The sequence below is a fragment of the Pelophylax lessonae genome, assembly GCF_965119305.1.
Source record: "Pelophylax lessonae genome assembly, chromosome: 2".
NCBI lineage: Eukaryota > Metazoa > Chordata > Amphibia > Anura > Ranidae > Pelophylax > Pelophylax lessonae.
The window spans coordinates 708,519,765-708,537,897 of NC_138769.1; the positions used below are offsets into that span (position 1 = coordinate 708,519,765).

General features: G+C 44.7%; 1 protein-coding gene across 10 annotated transcripts in view; it reads left to right on the forward strand.

The window, feature by feature from the left end:
• DLG2 (discs large MAGUK scaffold protein 2) overlaps window positions 1–18,133 on the forward strand; it is a 2,359,657-nt gene that overhangs the window by 1,599,600 nt on the left and 741,924 nt on the right. For all 10 annotated transcript variants that reach the window (XM_082244450.1, XM_082244453.1, XM_082244456.1 and 7 more), the window contains one exon: window positions 12,015–12,171. In XM_082244450.1, coding sequence (XP_082100576.1) covers window positions 12,015–12,171 — 157 coding nt within the window. The remainder of the gene's footprint in view (window positions 1–12,014; window positions 12,172–18,133) is intronic.

Here is an 18,133-nt window from a genome sequence, read left to right on the forward strand (position 1 = left end):
GGGATCACTTGTCAGTGTGCTCCCCTTGGTACCTGCTATTGGCAGCTGACATGGAAGGGAGCATTTTCATGTCATAAACCCACAGTTTACATCCATTTTTGAGGTGTTCCATGGGTGTATGGAGGACACTTTATGGCAGTCTAGCCACTTAAGCCCCGGAAGATTTTACCCCCATTCCGACCTGGGGGTATTTTGCGATTCGGCACTGCATGACTTTAACGGACAATTGCGCGGTCGTGCGACGCTGTACCTAAACGAATTTGGCGTCCTTTTTTTCCCACAAACAGAGCTTTCTTTTGGTGGTATTTGATCACCTGTGCGATTTTTTGATCACGCGCTATAAACAAAAAAAGAGCGTCAATTTTGCAAAAATAGCAATATTTTTCACATTTTTTTATATGAAATTCCCCAAAAAAAAAATGTAAAAATCAAAATTTTTTTACTTTTTCGGCCAATTTGTTTTATGCTACCTATGTTTGGTAAAAAAAATCGCAAAAAGCGTATTTTGATTGGTTTGCGCAAAAGTTATCGCGTTTACTAACAAAGGGAAAGATTTCTGTCATTTTTGTTGTTTTTTTTTTTAACGTGTAATGGCGGCGATCTGCGATTTTGTTTGCGGTACTGCGACATTGGGGCGGACAGATCGGACCCTTGACTGACATTTTTGACACTTTTGGGGTTACCAGTGACATTTCTACAGTAATCAGTGCTATATATATGCACTGTTACTGTAAAAATACACTGGTAGTGAAGGGGTTAACTTTATTTGGGAGGGAGGGGCTGTGTGTATCCCTAGGGGCGTGCTTTCTACTGTGATTGGCTGGGGCTTGAGCTGTATGGACACTGATCAACGGATCTACATACTAGATCCGAGTGATCAGTATCCTAACAGCAAGGAGAATGACAGGTGGCTTGTTTACACAAGCTGCCTGACATTCTCCCTCTCCCCCGCCGATCGCCGAGTGACCGGCGGACATCGGGTCCGCCGGTCACACGCGCGGGGGGGTCCGTGACCACGCGGGAGCGGGAGCGCGCCTCCGGGGGCGCGCGCTCGCTCTCTAGACCCTCACAGGCTAGTGACGTAGCCCTACGTCACTTTGCCTGTGAGGGGCTGACTGCCGACGTAGATCGGCGTTAGGCAGTCGGCAAGTGGCTAGAGGTACACCCAGACATCTTGTGGTTCCACCAGTGGGATCATTATCTAATTGACAGATGACTTCCCACTATGGGATCACTTGTCAGTGTGCTCCCTTGGTACCTGCTATTGGCAGCTGACATGGAAGGTAGCATTTTATTTTCGTGTAGTCAAGTGTAGCACTTAGCTCCACAGGAGCTACTGTGACAGGAACTCCTACTGTTCGTAGTGGAGACCTACCTTGTAGCTGCACCTGATAAAACACTGAAATACTAATGGTGATGATGAGGTTTTTTTTGTCTTTTTTTTTAGCTTATTTGCACGGTAACTTGTGAAGGGGTAGTTGGGAGTACAGGATACCCAAAAATAGCAAAATATATAATGCTTCGTATGTCAATAACAAAAAATGGCTGGTGACTTTCATTTCTCTAGTAGCACCCTCGCAAAGTACAAAGGGATCTTTTAAGAACATCTAATTCGGGGTCCCAGGATTTTTCAGTGTCAGCCTCTTAATGTCAAAAGATTCCATCAAGTGCCTCTGTTGGTGGAATTAATACTCTCACCCTATGTGAGCAGTCACAGCTAACTCAAAGCCCAACTCCAAGCAAAAATACATTTTAAATAGGAAATTATGCATGAGTAACCATAACCCTCAGTCTTAATTCCAAACATCTCTGCCTAAGCCATCTTGCAATTTAAGAGTCAATTCACACTAGCGCGACTTGTGAGGCAACTTGTGTTGCCCCAGGTAGCTTGACATAACAAAAGCAATGTTAATCAATCAGTGCCGTCTTAATTGTCACTACTGAAGTTGCTCTGACTTCAGAAAAGGGTCCTGTACTACTTTGAGGCGACCTGTGATCCGACTGTCCCATAGACTTCAATGGGAGTCGCCTCCTTATCTTAATTGACACGACTTGTTATCAGACTTTCCAGGAAGAAGAAAGAGATTAGCCAGGCATTTCCCACAGACAAAGTCGCCTGTCTCTTCAAAGTAGTGCACAAGTCTCTTCCAAGTCTCTTCCAAGTCTCTTCCAAGTCTCTTCCAAGTCTCTAAACAAGTCTCTAAACAAGTCTCTTCAAGTCACGGGGCGACTTTCTGGTAGTGGTAGTGTGAACCAGCTCTAAATGGTTCAGTCACATTTTCCTACATAAGCCATCTTATTTCCTGTCCTGGAAACCAAACGTTTTCCCTTGCTTGCTATCTTTATGGGGGCTGGTACTCCTTGGTAACACAAATTTCTAATCAGCCAATCACATGGCAGAAACTCAATGCAATTAGGCATCTAGACGTGATGAAGATGACTCGCTGAAGTTCAAACCGAGCATCAGAATGGGGAAGAAAGGGGACTTAAGTGACTTTGAACGTGGCATGGTCCTTGGTGCCAGACAGGCTGGTCTAAGTATTTAAAAAATTGCTGATCTACTGGGATTTTCACACACAATCATCTCTCGGGTTTACAGAGAATGGTCCGAAAAAGAGAAAATATCCAGTTAGCGGCAGTTGTGTAGAGGAAAATGCCTTGTTGATGTCAGAGGTCAGAGGAGAATTGGCAGACTGATTCCAGATGATAGAAAGGCAACAGTAACTCAAATAAACACTCCCAAGGTATGCAGAATACCATCTCTGAATGAACAACACATGAAATCTTGAAGCAGATGAGCTACAGCAGCAGAAGACCACACTGGGTGCCACTCCTGTCAGCTAAGAACAGGAAACTGAGGCTACAATTGGCACAGGCTCATCAACATTGGACAATAGAAGATTGGAAAAATGTTGCCTGGTCTGATGAGTCTCGATTTCAGCTGCCACATTCAGATGGTAGGGTCAGAAGTTGGCATAAACAACATGAAAGCATGGATCCATCCTGCCTTGTATCCATGGTTCAGGATGGTGGTGTTAATGTAATGGTGTGGGGGATATTTTCTTGGCACACTTTGGGCCCCTTAGTACCAATTGAGCATCATTTAAGCCCCACGGCCTACCTGAGTATTGTTGCTGACCATGTCCATCCCTTTATGACTACAGTGTCCCCATCTTCTGATGGCTCCTTCCAGCAGGATAATGCACCATGTCACAAAGCTCCAATCATCTCACCACTGGTTTCTTCACCATGACAATGAGGTCACTGTACTCCAATGGCCTCCACACTCCCCAAATCTCATCCAATAGAGCACCTTTGTTATGTGGTCGAATGGGAGATTCACATCATGGATGTGCAGCCAACAAATCTGCAGCAACTTCGTGATGCTATAATGTAACTATGCAGCAAAATCTCTGAGGAATCTTTCCAACACCTTGTTGAATCTATGCCACAAAGAATGAAGGCAGTTCTGAAGGCAAAAGGGGGTCCAAACCCGGTACTAGCAAGGTGTACCTAATAACGTGGTCGGTGAGTGTAGGTTTAGATCAGATATGTTGTGTACCACTACTGAATGTGTCCATATAAAACTAGTATACGGGTCTCGTTAAACCTTACAGTTGGGGGGAGGCAGTAAAAATGTGCGGTTGAGTCTTGTTTTTTTCTCCCCTAAACCCCCCCCCCCCCCCCCTTAAGCTGCAAAGGTAGTAGACAGGGTGTTCTTAAGCTGCAGAGCATCTTGGTCATGACAAAAATTATCCCCATCATGTTCGTAGGGCAGTACCACAGCCAAACCTGCAAATGGGGCCACCCCACAAATCCCCACAACTGCATTCAACAGTTCTGGTGCATCATTTACAGGCTTAAAACAGCTAGTGAGGAGGTGAAATACGCCCTTGCCACTTGTCAAACGTCTCCGCAAAGTAATACGACCGTAGATACAATTTTCAGAGGCACAGAAATCTTGCCACACATATACACCGACCCACCACCATAACCTGTTGAGGCATGAACTCCACTAGACCTCCAAAGGTAAGCTGTGGTATGTGGCATCATCCATCAGTAGTTGATCGCTTAAATCCTGTAAGTTGCGAGGTGGAGCCTCCATGGATCAGATTTTTTTCGCCAGCACATCCCACAGATGCTCAATTGGATTGAGATCTGGAGAATTTGGGTGCCAGGTCAACACCTCAAACTCGTTGTTGTGTTCCTCAAACCAATCTTGAACTCATCAGATCAGGCCTCCTTCTTCCATTGCTCCGTGGTCCAGTTGTGATGCTCACATGCCTATTGTGGGCGCTTTTGGGTCAGCATGAGTACCCTTACCAGTCTGTGGCTACACAGCCTCATACACAACAAACTGCGATGCACTGTGTGTTCTGACACCTTTATATCAGAACTAGCATTCACTTTTTCAGGAATTTTAGCTCCAGTAGTTCTTCTATTCTATTGGACAACATAAGACAGCCTTTGCTCCCCACATGCATCAATGAGCCTTGGCCGCCCATGACCCTGTTACAGATTTTCCTTCCTTGGACCGCATTTGGTCCTGACCACTGCAGACCGGGAACATCCTACAAGAGCTGCGGTTTTTACCTTCCTTGGACCACATTTAGGCGGTCCGTTACCACTGTAGACCGGGAAAATCCCAAAAGAGCTGCAGTTTTTCCCTTCCTTGGATCACATTTCCTCGATCCTGACCACTGTAGACCGGGAACATCCCAAAAGAGCTGCGGTTTTTCCCTTCCTTGGATCACATTTGGTTGGTCCTGATCACTGCAGACAGGGAACGTCCTACAAGAGCTGCAGTTTTTACCTTTCTTGGACCACATTTGGTCGGTCCTGACCACTGCAGACCGGGAACATCCCACAAGAGCTGCAGTTTTTCCCTGCCTTAGACCACATTTGTTCGGTCCTGACCACTGCAGACCATGAACCTCCCAAAAGAGCTGCAGATTTTCCCTTTCTTTGACCACATTTGGTCAGTCCTGACCACTGCAAACAAGGAACATCCCAAAACAGATGCAGTTTTTCCCTTCCTTAGAGCACATTTGGTCAGTCCTGACTACTGCAGACTGGGAACATCCCAAAAGAGCTGCAGTGTTTTCCCTTAATTAGACCACATTTACTCAGTCCCGACCACCGCAGACCGAGAACATCCCACAAGAGCTGCAGTTTTTCCCTTCCTTGGACCACATTTGGTCAGTCCTGACCACTGCAGACCGAGAACATCCCAAAATAGCTGCAGTTTTTCCCTTCCTTAGACCACATTTGGTCGATCTTGACCACTGCAGACCGGGAACAAAAGCTGTAGTTTTGGAGTTGCTCCAACCCAGTCATCTAGCCATTACAATTTAGCCCTGGTCAAAGTCACTCAAATCCTTGCGCTTACCCATTTTTTCACATCCACTTCAGGGACAACATGTTCACTTACTGCACAATATATTCCACCCACTTTCAGATACCATTGTAATGAGATAACTATCTTCTTCACTTTAACTGTCATTGGTCATAATATTATGGTTAATCGATACAAAGTTAGCCTAATTCAAATTGTGTTTTTATTGCAAATAGCTATTAAAAAAAAACAAAAAAACAGCACAATACAAAAATCTGGAAAAGAGAATGCAACATTTATAGGTATTCACTTGTTTTTGTGTTTACTGTCTATAATGTCTGGCAGAGAAAATTGTGTTACTATTCAGGTTTTTAGCCTGTACCATTATCAAATGTAACCCAAAGAAGCTCAAATGCAAATGTGACGCATTCAACACACAGCAAACACCGCAGTGAGTAAACACAGCACTGCATATAATGGGATGGCATTAGCTGACTCAAAAAAGGGATGACTGGAGATATTACACGTATTCTGTCTCCCTCTAGTGTCCAAATATCAAAATACACTTCAAGTTTCACAAATGCAAAATATTTCTGGTATAAAGAATTATTGATTTACATTTTTTTTTTATTTTTTTTTAGCACTGCCAATTTACTGAAACACTTTTTTTTTTCTCCTTTTGGGATAAAGAGTTTACATGAATAAATAAAAGCTGATCATTGTAAGCATCCCCTGTAAGTGATAAATTGTTTGTATCAAAATTTTAACTGCTACATCTGAAAGAAAGCGCGTTCTTTTGAAGAACAACAGACCTACTGGCTGGATCCCCAGCTGAAAATAAAATAAAGCCTAAAAAAAGAAAACGAACCACATCTAAGAACTAGCAATATAATAAACCACATCTAAGAACTAGCAATATAATAAATGTTTGCATTTGGGTTTATTATCATTTTATGTAAGCTGCAATATATTAAATGTTTATTTTTGGGTTTAGCACCACTTTAATTCAGCTTTTTTTCACCCAAAGCTTATTACTTAGTTTAATTTTACTAGACCTCGCATTCCTCTATTTCTCCTCCCTCCTTCTATTCACCCTCTTTCTTGTCTGTCTTTTTTTTTCTTTCTTTATCTGTTTTCTAAGCACTTTCAGTTCTCTGAAATGAAAAACAACACCCCCACAAAATCTGCAAATAGAATTTGACTTCTGAATTTTTAATTTATTTAGAAAAAATAAATAAAAAAGATAAGAAATAAATAGATATAATGGCGTCACATTTTTAACCTGGAGATTACACTGCCACCTAGTGGCCATAAAAGATATTCACACTGTCTCTACTCCTCTTCTGCAGTACAAAGACTTTTACTCTCTCCTCAATTAGTTCCAAAGCCCAGAGTGCAGTAGTCTTTTATGCCTTGTCTGCTAGAGAATGGCAAACAGATAGATTTTTATAGTACATACAGATGCATCTCATAAAATTAGAATATCATCAAAAAGGTAATTTATTTCAGTACTTTAATTCAAAAAGTGAAACTCATATATTATATATAGATGTGTTACACACAGAGTGATATATTTCAAGCATTTCTTTCTTTTAATTTTGATAATTATGGCTTACAGGTAGTGAAAACCCCAAATTCAGTATCTCAGAAAATTAGAATATTACATAAGACCAAAAAAAAAAAAAAGGATTTTTAATACAGAAATGTTGGCTTACTGAAAAGTATGTCCATGTACAGTATAGTATGCACTCAATACTTGGTCGGGGCTCCTTTTGCATGAATTACTGCATCAATGCGGCGTGGCATTGAGGTGATCAGCCTGTGGCACTGCTGAGGTGTTATGGAAGCCCAGGTTGCTTTGATAGCGGCCTTCAGCTTGTTTGCATTGTTGGGTCTGTTATCTCATCTTCCTCTTGACAATACCCCACAGATTCTCTATGGGGTTTAGGTCAGGCGAGTTTGCTGGCCAATCAAGCACAGTGATACCATGATCATGTGACCAGGTATTGGTAGTTTTGGCAGTGTGGGCGGTGCCAAGTCCTGCTGGAAAATTAAATTAGCATCTCCATAAAGCTGGTCAGCAAAGGAAAGCATGATGTGTTCTAGAATTTCCTGGTAGAGGGCTGAGCTGACTTTGGACTTGATAAAATACAGTGGACAAACGCCAGCAGATGACATGGCTCCCCAAATCATCACTGACTGTGGAAACTTCACACTGGACCTCATACAACTTGGATTCTGTGCCTCTCCACTCTTCCTCCAGACTCTGGGATCTTGATTTCCATATTAAATGCAAAATACTGAAATTATTTTACTTTTTGATAATATTCTAATTTTATAAAGTGCACCTGTATATTATAGTATAGCTGAAGGCAAAACATATTTTTTTGTTTTAGTTTTAAATAGAATGGAGATGGATTAGAACAACTGTCGGGTTTTTATTGCTATTCTTTAAACATATAACAAAAATATACAGCACGGACAAATATACATCACTTTAAATTACAACGCAAAATTAACCCCTTCACGCATAAGGGTAAAACAAATCTAAATGCCTAAGCACAATTTTGCAATTTTGACATGTGTTAGTAAAACTGTACATATTGGCATAACTACTTAGTGCATCCAGGTAGATTATACCACGTTTTTGTTTTTGTTTGTTTTTTCAGGACAAATTGAGCTTTCATTTGGTGGTAAATGGTAATGGATAGCTCCTGATTTTATTTTTTGTTTTATTATTGTCAAAAAGAAACTGGCCCAAAATAGTAAAACAATTATTTTGTTTAAATGTAGTTGTATATTTCTTGTTACTACCATAACCTAAAGCCATAAAACAACCTGGAATAAATTCTGCTCTGGACGACTGCAGCGATACCACATACAGTGCCTTGCGAAAGTATTCGGCCCCCTTGAACTTTGCGACCTTTTGCCACATTTCAGGCTTCAAACATAAAGATATAAAACTGTAATTTTTTTGTGAAGAAACAACAAGTGGGACACAATCATGAAGTGGAACGAAATTTATTGGATATTTCAAACTTTTTTAACAAATAAAAAACTGAAAAATTGGGCGTGCAAAATTATTCAGCCCCCTTAAGTTAATACTTTGTAGCGCCACCTTTTGCTGTGATTACAGCTGTAAGTCGCTTGGGGTATGTCTCTATCAGTTTTGCACATCGAGAGACTGACATTTTTGCCCATTCCTCCTTGCAAAACAGCTCGAGCTCAGTGAGGTTGGATGGAGAGCGTTTGTGAACAGCAGTTTTCAGTTCTTTCCCCAGATTCTCGAATGGATTCAGGTCTGGACTTTGACTTGGCCATTCTAACACCTGGATATGTTTATTTGTGAACCATTCCATTGTAGATTTTGCTTTATGTTTTGGATCATTGTCTTGTTGGAAGACAAATCTCCGTCCCAGTCTCAGGTCTTTTGCAGACTCCATCAGGTTTTCTTCCAGAATGGTCCTGTATTTGGCTCCATCCATCTTCTCATCAATTTTAACCATCTTCCCTGTCCCTGCTGAAGAAAAGCAGGCCCAAACCATGATGCTGCCACCACCATGTTTGACAGTGGGGATGGTGTGTTCAGGGTGATGAGCTGTGTTGCTTTTACGCCAAACATAACGTTTTGCATTGTTGCCAAAAAGTTTGATTTTGGTTTCATCTGACCAGAGCACCTTCTTCCACATGTTTGGTGTGTCTCCCAGGTGGCTTGTGGCAAACTTTAAACGACACTTTTTATGGATATCTTTAAGAAATGGCTTTCTTCTTGCCACTCTTCCATAAAGGCCAGATTTGTGCAGTATACGACTGATTGTTGTCCTATGGACAGAGTCTCCCACCTCAGCTGTAGATCTCTGCAGTTCATCCAGAGTGATCATGGGCCTCTTGGCTGCATCTCTGATCAGTCTTCTCCTTGTATGAGCTGAAAGTTTAGAGGGACGTAGATTTGCAGTGGTCTGATACTCCTTCCATTTCAATATTATCGCTTGCACAGTGCTCCTTGGGATGTTTATAGCTTGGGAAATCTTTTTGTATCCAAATCTGGCTTTAAAGTTCTCCACAACAGTATCTCGGACCTGCCTGGTGTGTTCCTTGTTCTTCATGATGCTCTCTGCACTTTAAACGGACCTCTGAGACTATCACAGTGCAGGTGAATTTATACGGAGACTTGATTACACACCGGTGGATTCTATTTATCATCATTAGTCATTTAGGTCAATCACTTCATGATTGTGTCCCACTTGTTGTTCTTTCTTCACAAAAAATTACAGTTTTATATCTTTATGTTTGAATCCTGAAATGTGGCAAAAGGTCGCAAAGTTCAAGGGGGCCGAATACTTTCTGTATGTGTATGTTAGTTGTATGTACCCGTAGTACAGCCCAGAAACAATAGTGAGTATTTTGCTTTTTTTTTTTTTAATCCTAACTAAAATACGCCGACATTGATGCTAAATGACAATGATGCTAATTTAACAAATTATTTTTATAAAAATAACCTTGCCCAAAATATACTGACCTTGACATTTGATCCTTATTTGATTGAAAATTAACTCTGGCACTGAGCTAAATCAAACCTTGATCTAGTTATTTTTTGTTCATTTTTTATTTATTTATTTTTATACACCCTTTTTTTTTTTTTTCTGCAAGGAGAGAGAGAGAGATACAATGCATCTTTCCTCTCCATTCACAGAGAGAGAAACACAGGGGCCAGCTTCACAGTGACTGATCACTGTGGTAGCCAATCAGAGGCTATCACAGCGATCAGGTGACCCGGAACCAGGAGTTTCAGGTATCGGTCCTTAGTACGGGATCCAGGGTTACCGCTTAGACCCCCCTCCCTGTGCTGGGGGAGCAGTGTGCGGCACGCTCCCAGCACAAAGGCAGATACGCATATATGCGTCCTCGGGGGAAAAAGCCCAGTCCAGTGGGGTCGCCAGTGCCGGGACAAGGTCACCCAGCGCCCAGGGCAAGGATGCCAAACTGCGCCCCCCCTTCCCTTAGATTTAGGGTCAAGGCGCCCCCCCATCCCTGCAATAAACCATTGCTCCCAGTGCAACCACCCATCCTGCCCAGTGCAACCACCCATCCTTGTCCCGTCCCTGGGGGTCACATATATGCGTACTGTCAGTGTAAAGAGATTAATGAGCATCAATAGAACAACATGCACAGTCCAATAAAGATCAGCGCAAAAACCTGATAGGTCCAGTAGTGCATAATCCAAACTTTCCCTCCACCTTTTAATTGGCTAGCAATAATCGCATGTAAAACCCAAGGGTGGGTGTACCCAGGTTGATCGATCCTGCCTGCCCATACATGAATCAAATCTCGGCCGGACCCTGCTGAACAAGCCAAGATCCGAACTGTCTATGACTGGCTTTATTTATCAATGGAAAACCCTAGCCTGGGACAATGCACACAACCACTTTGATTACATTAACTTTAATTCAGAAACACCCTTCCCATTAGAGGTCCACCCCTTCACATTAGAGGTCCACCCCTTCACATTAGAGGTCCCACCATCACATTAGAGGTCCCCCCTTCAAATGAGTGCCCCCCATCACATTAGAGATCCCCCTTCACATTAGAGGTCCCCCCATCACATCAGAGGTTCCCCCATCACATCAAAGGTCCCACCATCACATCAAAGGTCCCCACTTCACATTAGAGGTCCCCCCAACACATCAGAGGTTCCCCCATTACATCAGAGATCCCCCCTTTACATCAGAGGACCCCCATCACATCAGAGGCCCCTCTCCACATCAAAAGACCTCCATCACATTAGAGTTTCCCCTATTACATCAGAGGTTCACCATCACTTAAGAGGTCCCCCTTCACATCAGAGCCCCCCATCCCATCAGAAGCCTTCACCACATCAGCGTTTCCCCCAACACATCAGAGATCCCCCATCACATCAGATGTTCCCCCATCACATCAGAAGCCCCTTTTACATCAGAAGTCCCCCATCACATCAGTGTCTCCTTCCCACCTTTCACATCAGAGTCCTGCCTTCACATCAGAATCCCCCCATCACATCAGAAGCCCCCTTCACATCAGAAGTCCCCCCATCACATCGGTGTTCTCTTCCCACCTTTCACATCATAGTCCTTTCCTTACATCAGAATCCCCCCATCACATCAGAAGTCCCCCACCCCCATCACATCAGTGTTCCCTTCCCAACTTTCACACCAGAATCTCTTCTTCACATCAGGATCCCCCCAGCACATCAGAATATCCAGTCACCACAGAGCCCCCCCCCCTTCCTCACATCAGTGTCTCCCCATTGTATCAGAGTGCCCTGTCACCACATAGTTCCACCCATTACAGAGTTATTTCCTCCATCTCTGTTCCAGGGCAGATTGGCTCAGGTGCTTGCAGCATCTGGGGTAATTACAAATGGCACCACATGGTGCCCCGGCACCCAGGTTGAGAAGAAACTGGCCTAAATGTTGTGCTTGTGGTGAAACCAAAAAAATATAACGATCTTCTGTTTGCAGTACTGTATTTTACTATAACGGTATTAGATTGTATTCTTTTTTCATGATATAGACCGATGCCAGTAGGACAATATACACTGTGTAATGCTCTGTGTATTTCCAGGACTATGTAAATGTGTGGAAATGAATGTTCCATAAATATAAGGTAAATAGAAAAATATATATGTATTTTTTTTTAACAGGGAAGCTCGTAAAGTCATATTGCACAAAGGCTCCACAGGGCTGGGCTTTAACATTGTTGGAGGAGAAGATGGGGAAGGAATCTTTATCTCCTTCATTCTAGCAGGAGGACCAGCAGACCTCAGCGGGGAACTCCAGAGAGGAGACCAGATAATATCAGTACGTATGTAAACAGAGAGCAGAGAAAGGAAACATGTTTTGGTTTTAGTTTAAATTCTTTCTTAACGATTACATGTGTTGTGTACCTATTGTTTTCCCCATGCTGAACTGCATGGTCACCATATTTACCCCTCAACTTATTCATGTCTGGACATGAGAGCAAGTTCCTTAAGAAAGTTTAGACCTTCTGGGCCTGGGGTTCCTTGTGGTGGCCAGGGACTTTTCCCTATGCTATGGCTCACCCCTTCTCATGAGTTCATCCCTTTGGAGATACGTTGCTTGGCCTTAGAAGCACTCCACATTCCTACTACAGGCCTTACAGTAGTAAGCCCCATAGTAGCCCACTCTCACACACGTTTTATTACCAGGAGACATTCCCAACAGAGGCTAGGAGGAGGAAGAGTCTAAATTCAGAAAAACATTTTTGAATGCTTGACTTGAAAAATCAATGAACTTCATTCAACCTGGTCCCAGGTAATGGCACAAACTTTGGTTGCAAAGAATCAGAGGACTGTGGAGTGCTTCTAAGTCCAGGCAACATGTCTCCAAAGGGATGAACTCATGAGAAGGGGTGAGCCATAGCATATGGAAAAGTCCCTGGGCACCACAAGGATGAGAGCCAATTCAAGGTGCAGCTCATACCTTCACGGGATTACCAGAGTGCTATATCCCATAAGCAGGCATGTGATTAGTCCCATAGTCCTGCACCTCTCCTTGATTCCTGAATGTGAACAACTGTGCTGCCTGCAAAATAAAACAGAAATATCAAACAAATTATTTGTACAGCAACACTCAAAAATATCTAGATACAGATATGGGTCATAAACCAAAAATCGTTGCACTGTATCTTTAACCACTTGCTGACCGCCGCACGGCTATTTACGGCGGCAGTCAGCCCCGCACAGGCACGTCGCTCGCCTGCGAGCCTCTAGGGGGCGAGCGCACGTGCGCCGGAGGCGCGCTCCCACCCCCGCTTGTTCACAGACATTCCAGCGCGAGTGCCCAGCGGCACCGATGTCCTTGGTCACTCGCGATCTCCCGCTAGAGAGGGAGAAAGGCAGGTGGCTGTCATTCTCCCTGGTGTAACTGCAGAGATCATACGATCCTGCTATGTAGGATCGTATGTCTCTGTGGTTACATGAAAAGCCACACCCCTTTACAGTTAGAAGCACGCCCCTAGGGACACATTTAACTCCTGCATCTCTAATAAAGTTAGTAAAGATAATAAAGCTAACCCCTAGTAAAAACCTTCTGTGTGCAGAAGCCCCCCCTCAGCCCCTCTAATACTAACCTGTGGTCCCTTTCTGTCCAGCAATATCCACCAGTGTCTCAGCCATCCAAGATTCTCCCTACTGATTGGCTGAAAACAGCAGCTGCTGCTGCTGTCAATCAAAGTCAGCTAGCCAATCAGGAGATAGAGGGGGCAGAGCAGGACCATGCTGCACACTTGAATGGTTCCAGAACGCTGCATAGGGTTTTTTAAGAAAACCCTCTGGCATATAATGAGCTTGGTGGACCTCTTATTATATTGGGGTTCTCATGTTGTTTCACATCTATTTATAGATACAGCACAACAACTTTTGGTTATGACCTCTCTTTGATTGCCTATCCCCCTCCCCTCACCAGCATCTCCATCTCCAGCTGAAGCTGATTGGACCAGCACTGACAGCTTCCCTCCAGGTTCATCCTTTACTTCTCAATTATGCCTGGTAAAAGGTACTTAGCCAACTGTGTAAATAAAGTAGGAAACGACAAAACTGTTAAATTCTAGCAGCCATTTTCTGTCTGCATGCACTCCATTGATGGCTGCATGACATTTCTTGGGACCGGTGTCCTGAAGGTGACAACAGTGGACCATGCTTGCATAATACGGATGTTGCACCCTCCTAGATAGGTGCTAGGGAAAGCATAGTGTTTGCTATGCCTGCTTGATAGTTTGGCCTGTTGCATGTGTCCATGTGTGATTTATCTGGGCTGAGGGAGTGTCCTCACTGTATCCAATAGGGGAGCCTGTTGGACAGTGGAGGAAACCCAGCTAGTGACACGCAGGCTTTTGTGGCTGTCCCAGTGGGAGGGCACAACAGTGATGCATCCTGGGATTGGTCATAAAAGCCAAGGGCCTTTGGGTGGGAAGCCATATCCCAGGAGGAGGGTGACGACTGTCTCTCCTCCTGTTAGTTTGGAAAGTGGTCACAGGTAGGGTTGAGCGGACACCTAGATGTCCGTGTTCGACGGGTTCGGCCGAACTTTAAAAAAAAGTCCGGGTCCGTGTCCCGGACTTTTACCGAACTTTTCCCGGACACCGAACCCCATTGAAGTCAATGGGGACCCGAACTTTAAGGCACTAAAATGGCTCTAAAACACCAAAGGAAAGGGCTAGAGTGCTGCAAATGGCAGCAAAACGTAATTAAGAGCATGGCAAGTGCTCTGCAAACAAATGTGGATAGGGAAATAACTTAAAACAACAAAAAAAAACAGAAAAATAAAACAATGTTCTTCTTCATCTCTGAAGGACGAGGCCCATATGGAGTAGGAGGGAGGTTGAGGTGGTGGTGGATGTGGCGGTGACATAGGCGTGCGCACAGGGTGTGCTGGGTGTGCCTGGGCACACCCTAATCACCTAGGGCACATAGCATTGCCAGTGAGGAGATGGGAAAGATCTCCCTGGGACCTGCTCTGCTCTATTTCTCCTTGCCTACAGGTACATGGCCCCGATACATTACTCTCCCTGCTGGCAAACACATGCATGTGTATTTCAACTTTGGGGTGCACACCTTAATGCAATAGGCTGCGCACACCTATGGGCGGTGTAGGTGGAAGCGGCGGTGGAGGAGGACCAGGGCCGGATTAACAGCATCATGGGCTTGGTGCTGAGGATTTTGAAGGGCCTTAAGGGCCGTGCCTTGCCATGCACCCAGAGGAGGAAGGGTGCAGCCATGCATGCCTAATTCAACATGGGATGCTGTCTCTGAAGCCCATAAACACATCCATGCATCGCCAACTGTCCCTCCTTGTCCGGCCTTCACGCTGTGTGGGGAGGTTCTGAGGGTGCTGCCTGGGGAAGCGAGCATAGAAGCCAGACTTCTGTGTTTACAAGTGACAGAAGAGCGGTAACAGTGAATATGGCCAACCCGGGGCCTATATAAAAGGTAGGGGCCTGGAGCTGCAGCTCCAATAGCCCCTACATTAATCTGGCCCTGAGGAGGAGGACGAGGTAGCCAACACTGCTTCTTTTCAAAAATTTTAAATGAGGGTACACCCCAAAAGAGTGAGAAAGAGCAAAAATGGAACAATGGGTGGGTAAGGTCGGTATCCATTGCTATTCTGCATAAGGTACGGAAAAGTCCCGTGGGATCCATGCCTGGTTCATTTTAATGAACGTGAGCTTGTCCACATTGTCTCTGGACAGGCGGCTGCGCTTGTCTGTTATAACGCCCCCAGCCGTGCTAAATACCCGTTCAGATAATACACTGGCTGCAGGGCACGCCAGCACCTCCAAGGCGTAAAGGGCAAGCTCAGGCCATGTGCCCAATTTGGAGACCCAGAAGTTGAAGGGGGCAGACCCGTCATTCACTACATGTAGGCGTGTGCACACATACTGCTCCACCATGTTGGTAAAATGCTGCCTCCTGCTAAGACGTTCCATCTGAGCTGCTGGTGCTGCTGTTTGTTGTGGCGTGCTGACAAAGCTTTTCCACATTTCGGCCATGCTAACCCTGCCTTCTGAGGTGCTGGCGGTGCCCTGGTTGCGTTGGCGACCTCCTCCTCCTCCTCCTCTGCCTTGTGCTTCCACTGTGGCCCCGCTGTCAGATGGGAATGCCAGCAGCATGGCGTCTACCAGCGTGCGCTTGTACTCACGCATCTTGCGATCGCGCTCCAGTGAGTGAATTAAGGACGGTACGTTGTCCTTGTAACGGGGATCCAGCAGCGTGGCCACCCAGTAATCAGCACAAGTTAGAATGTGGGCAACTCGGCGGTCGTTGTGGAGACACTGCAGCATGTAATCGCTCATGTGTGCCAGGCTGCCCAGAGGCAACGAAAGGCTGTCCTCTGTGGGAGGTGTATCGTCCGTGTCCTCTGTATCCCCCCAGCCACGCACCAGTGATGGCCATGAGCTGGCCTGGGTGCCACCCTGCTGTGAACATGGTTCCATCTCCTCCTCCAGCTCCTCCTCCTCCTCATCCTCCTCATCCTCCAGAACTGTGCCCCTGCTGGACAATTGCGTCCCTGGCGTTTGCGTGTGCAGGAACCCACCCTCGGAGCCCCTTGCGAATGACTGCCCTGAAAGCCTTGGAAATGTTACCTCTTCATCCTCCTCCTCCTCCTCATCCTGTGCCACATCCTCTTCCATCATCGCCCGAATTGTTTTTTCAAGGAGGCATAGAAGTGGGATAGTTAAGCTGAGAACGGCGTCATTGCCACTGGCCATGTTGGTGGAGTACTCAAAACAGCGCAACAAGGCACACAGGTCTCGCATGGAGGCCCAGTTAAATTAAATAGCGGAATAGAAAATATGATCCAAAAAAAGTGTATGTATATCACACGTACACAACCACACTGGGCCCCAATTACTATTGTTTGTACCCCTAAAAGGCTAGATGAGGAGTAGGGGGAGTATGGAACAGGCAGCACCCTCAAACCTTCAGAAGTATGAGATGAACCCCAACAACTTGGAAAGGTGGATCTCTCTCACACGTACCAACACAGACTATCCCCCAATTTAACTGATCCCCAAAGGTTTTTGATTAAATAGCGGAATAGAAAATATGATCCAAAAAAAGTGTATGTATATCACACGTACACAACCACACTAGGCCCCAATTACTATTGTTTGTACCCCTAAAAGGCTAGATGAGGAGTAGGGGGGGTATGGAACAGGCAGCACCCTCAAACCTTCAGAAGTATGAGATGAACCCCAACAACTTGGAAAGGTGGATCTCTCTCACACGTACCAACACAGACTATCCCCCAATTTAACTGATCCCCAAAGGTTTTTGATTAAATAGCGGAATAGAAAATATGATCCAAAAAAAGTGTATGTATATCACACGTACACAACCACACTAGGCCCCAATTACTATTGTTTGTACCCCTAAAAGGCTAGGAGTAGGGGGAGTATGGAACAGGCAGCACCCTCAAACCTTCAGAAGTATGAGATGAACCCCAACAACTTGGAAAGGTGGATCTCTCTCACACGTACCAACACAGACTATCCCCCAATTTAACTGATCCCCAAAGGTTTTTGATTAAATAGCGGAATAGAAAATATGATCCAAAAAAAGTGTATGTATATCACACGTACACAACCACACTAGGCCCCAATTACTATTGTTTGTACCCCTAAAAGGCTAGATGAGGAGTAGGGGGGGTATGGAACAGGCAGCACCCTCAAATCTTCAGAAGTATGAGATGAACCCCAAAAACTTGGAAAGGTGGATCTCTCTCACACGTACCAACACAGACTATCCCCCAATTTAACTGATCCCCAAAGGTTTTTGATTAAATAGCGGAATAGAAAATATGATCCAAAAAAAGTGTATGTATATCACACGTACACAACCACACTAGGCCCCAATTACTATTGTTTGTACCCCTAAAAGGCTAGATGAGGAGTAGGGGGGGTATGGAACAGGCAGCACCCTCAAACCTTCAGAAGTATGAGATGAACCCCAACAACTTGGAAAGGTGGATCTCTCTCACACGTACCAACACAGACTATCCCCCAATTTAACTGATCCCCAAAGGTTTTTGATTAAATAGCGGAATAGAAAATATGATCCAAAAAAAGTGTATGTATATCACACGTACACAACCACACTAGGCCCCAATTACTATTGTTTGTACCCCTAAAAGGCTAGGAGTAGGGGGAGTATGGAACAGGCAGCACCCTCAAACCTTCAGAAGTATGAGATGAACCCCAACAACTTGGAAAGGTGGATCTCTCTCACACGTACCAACACAG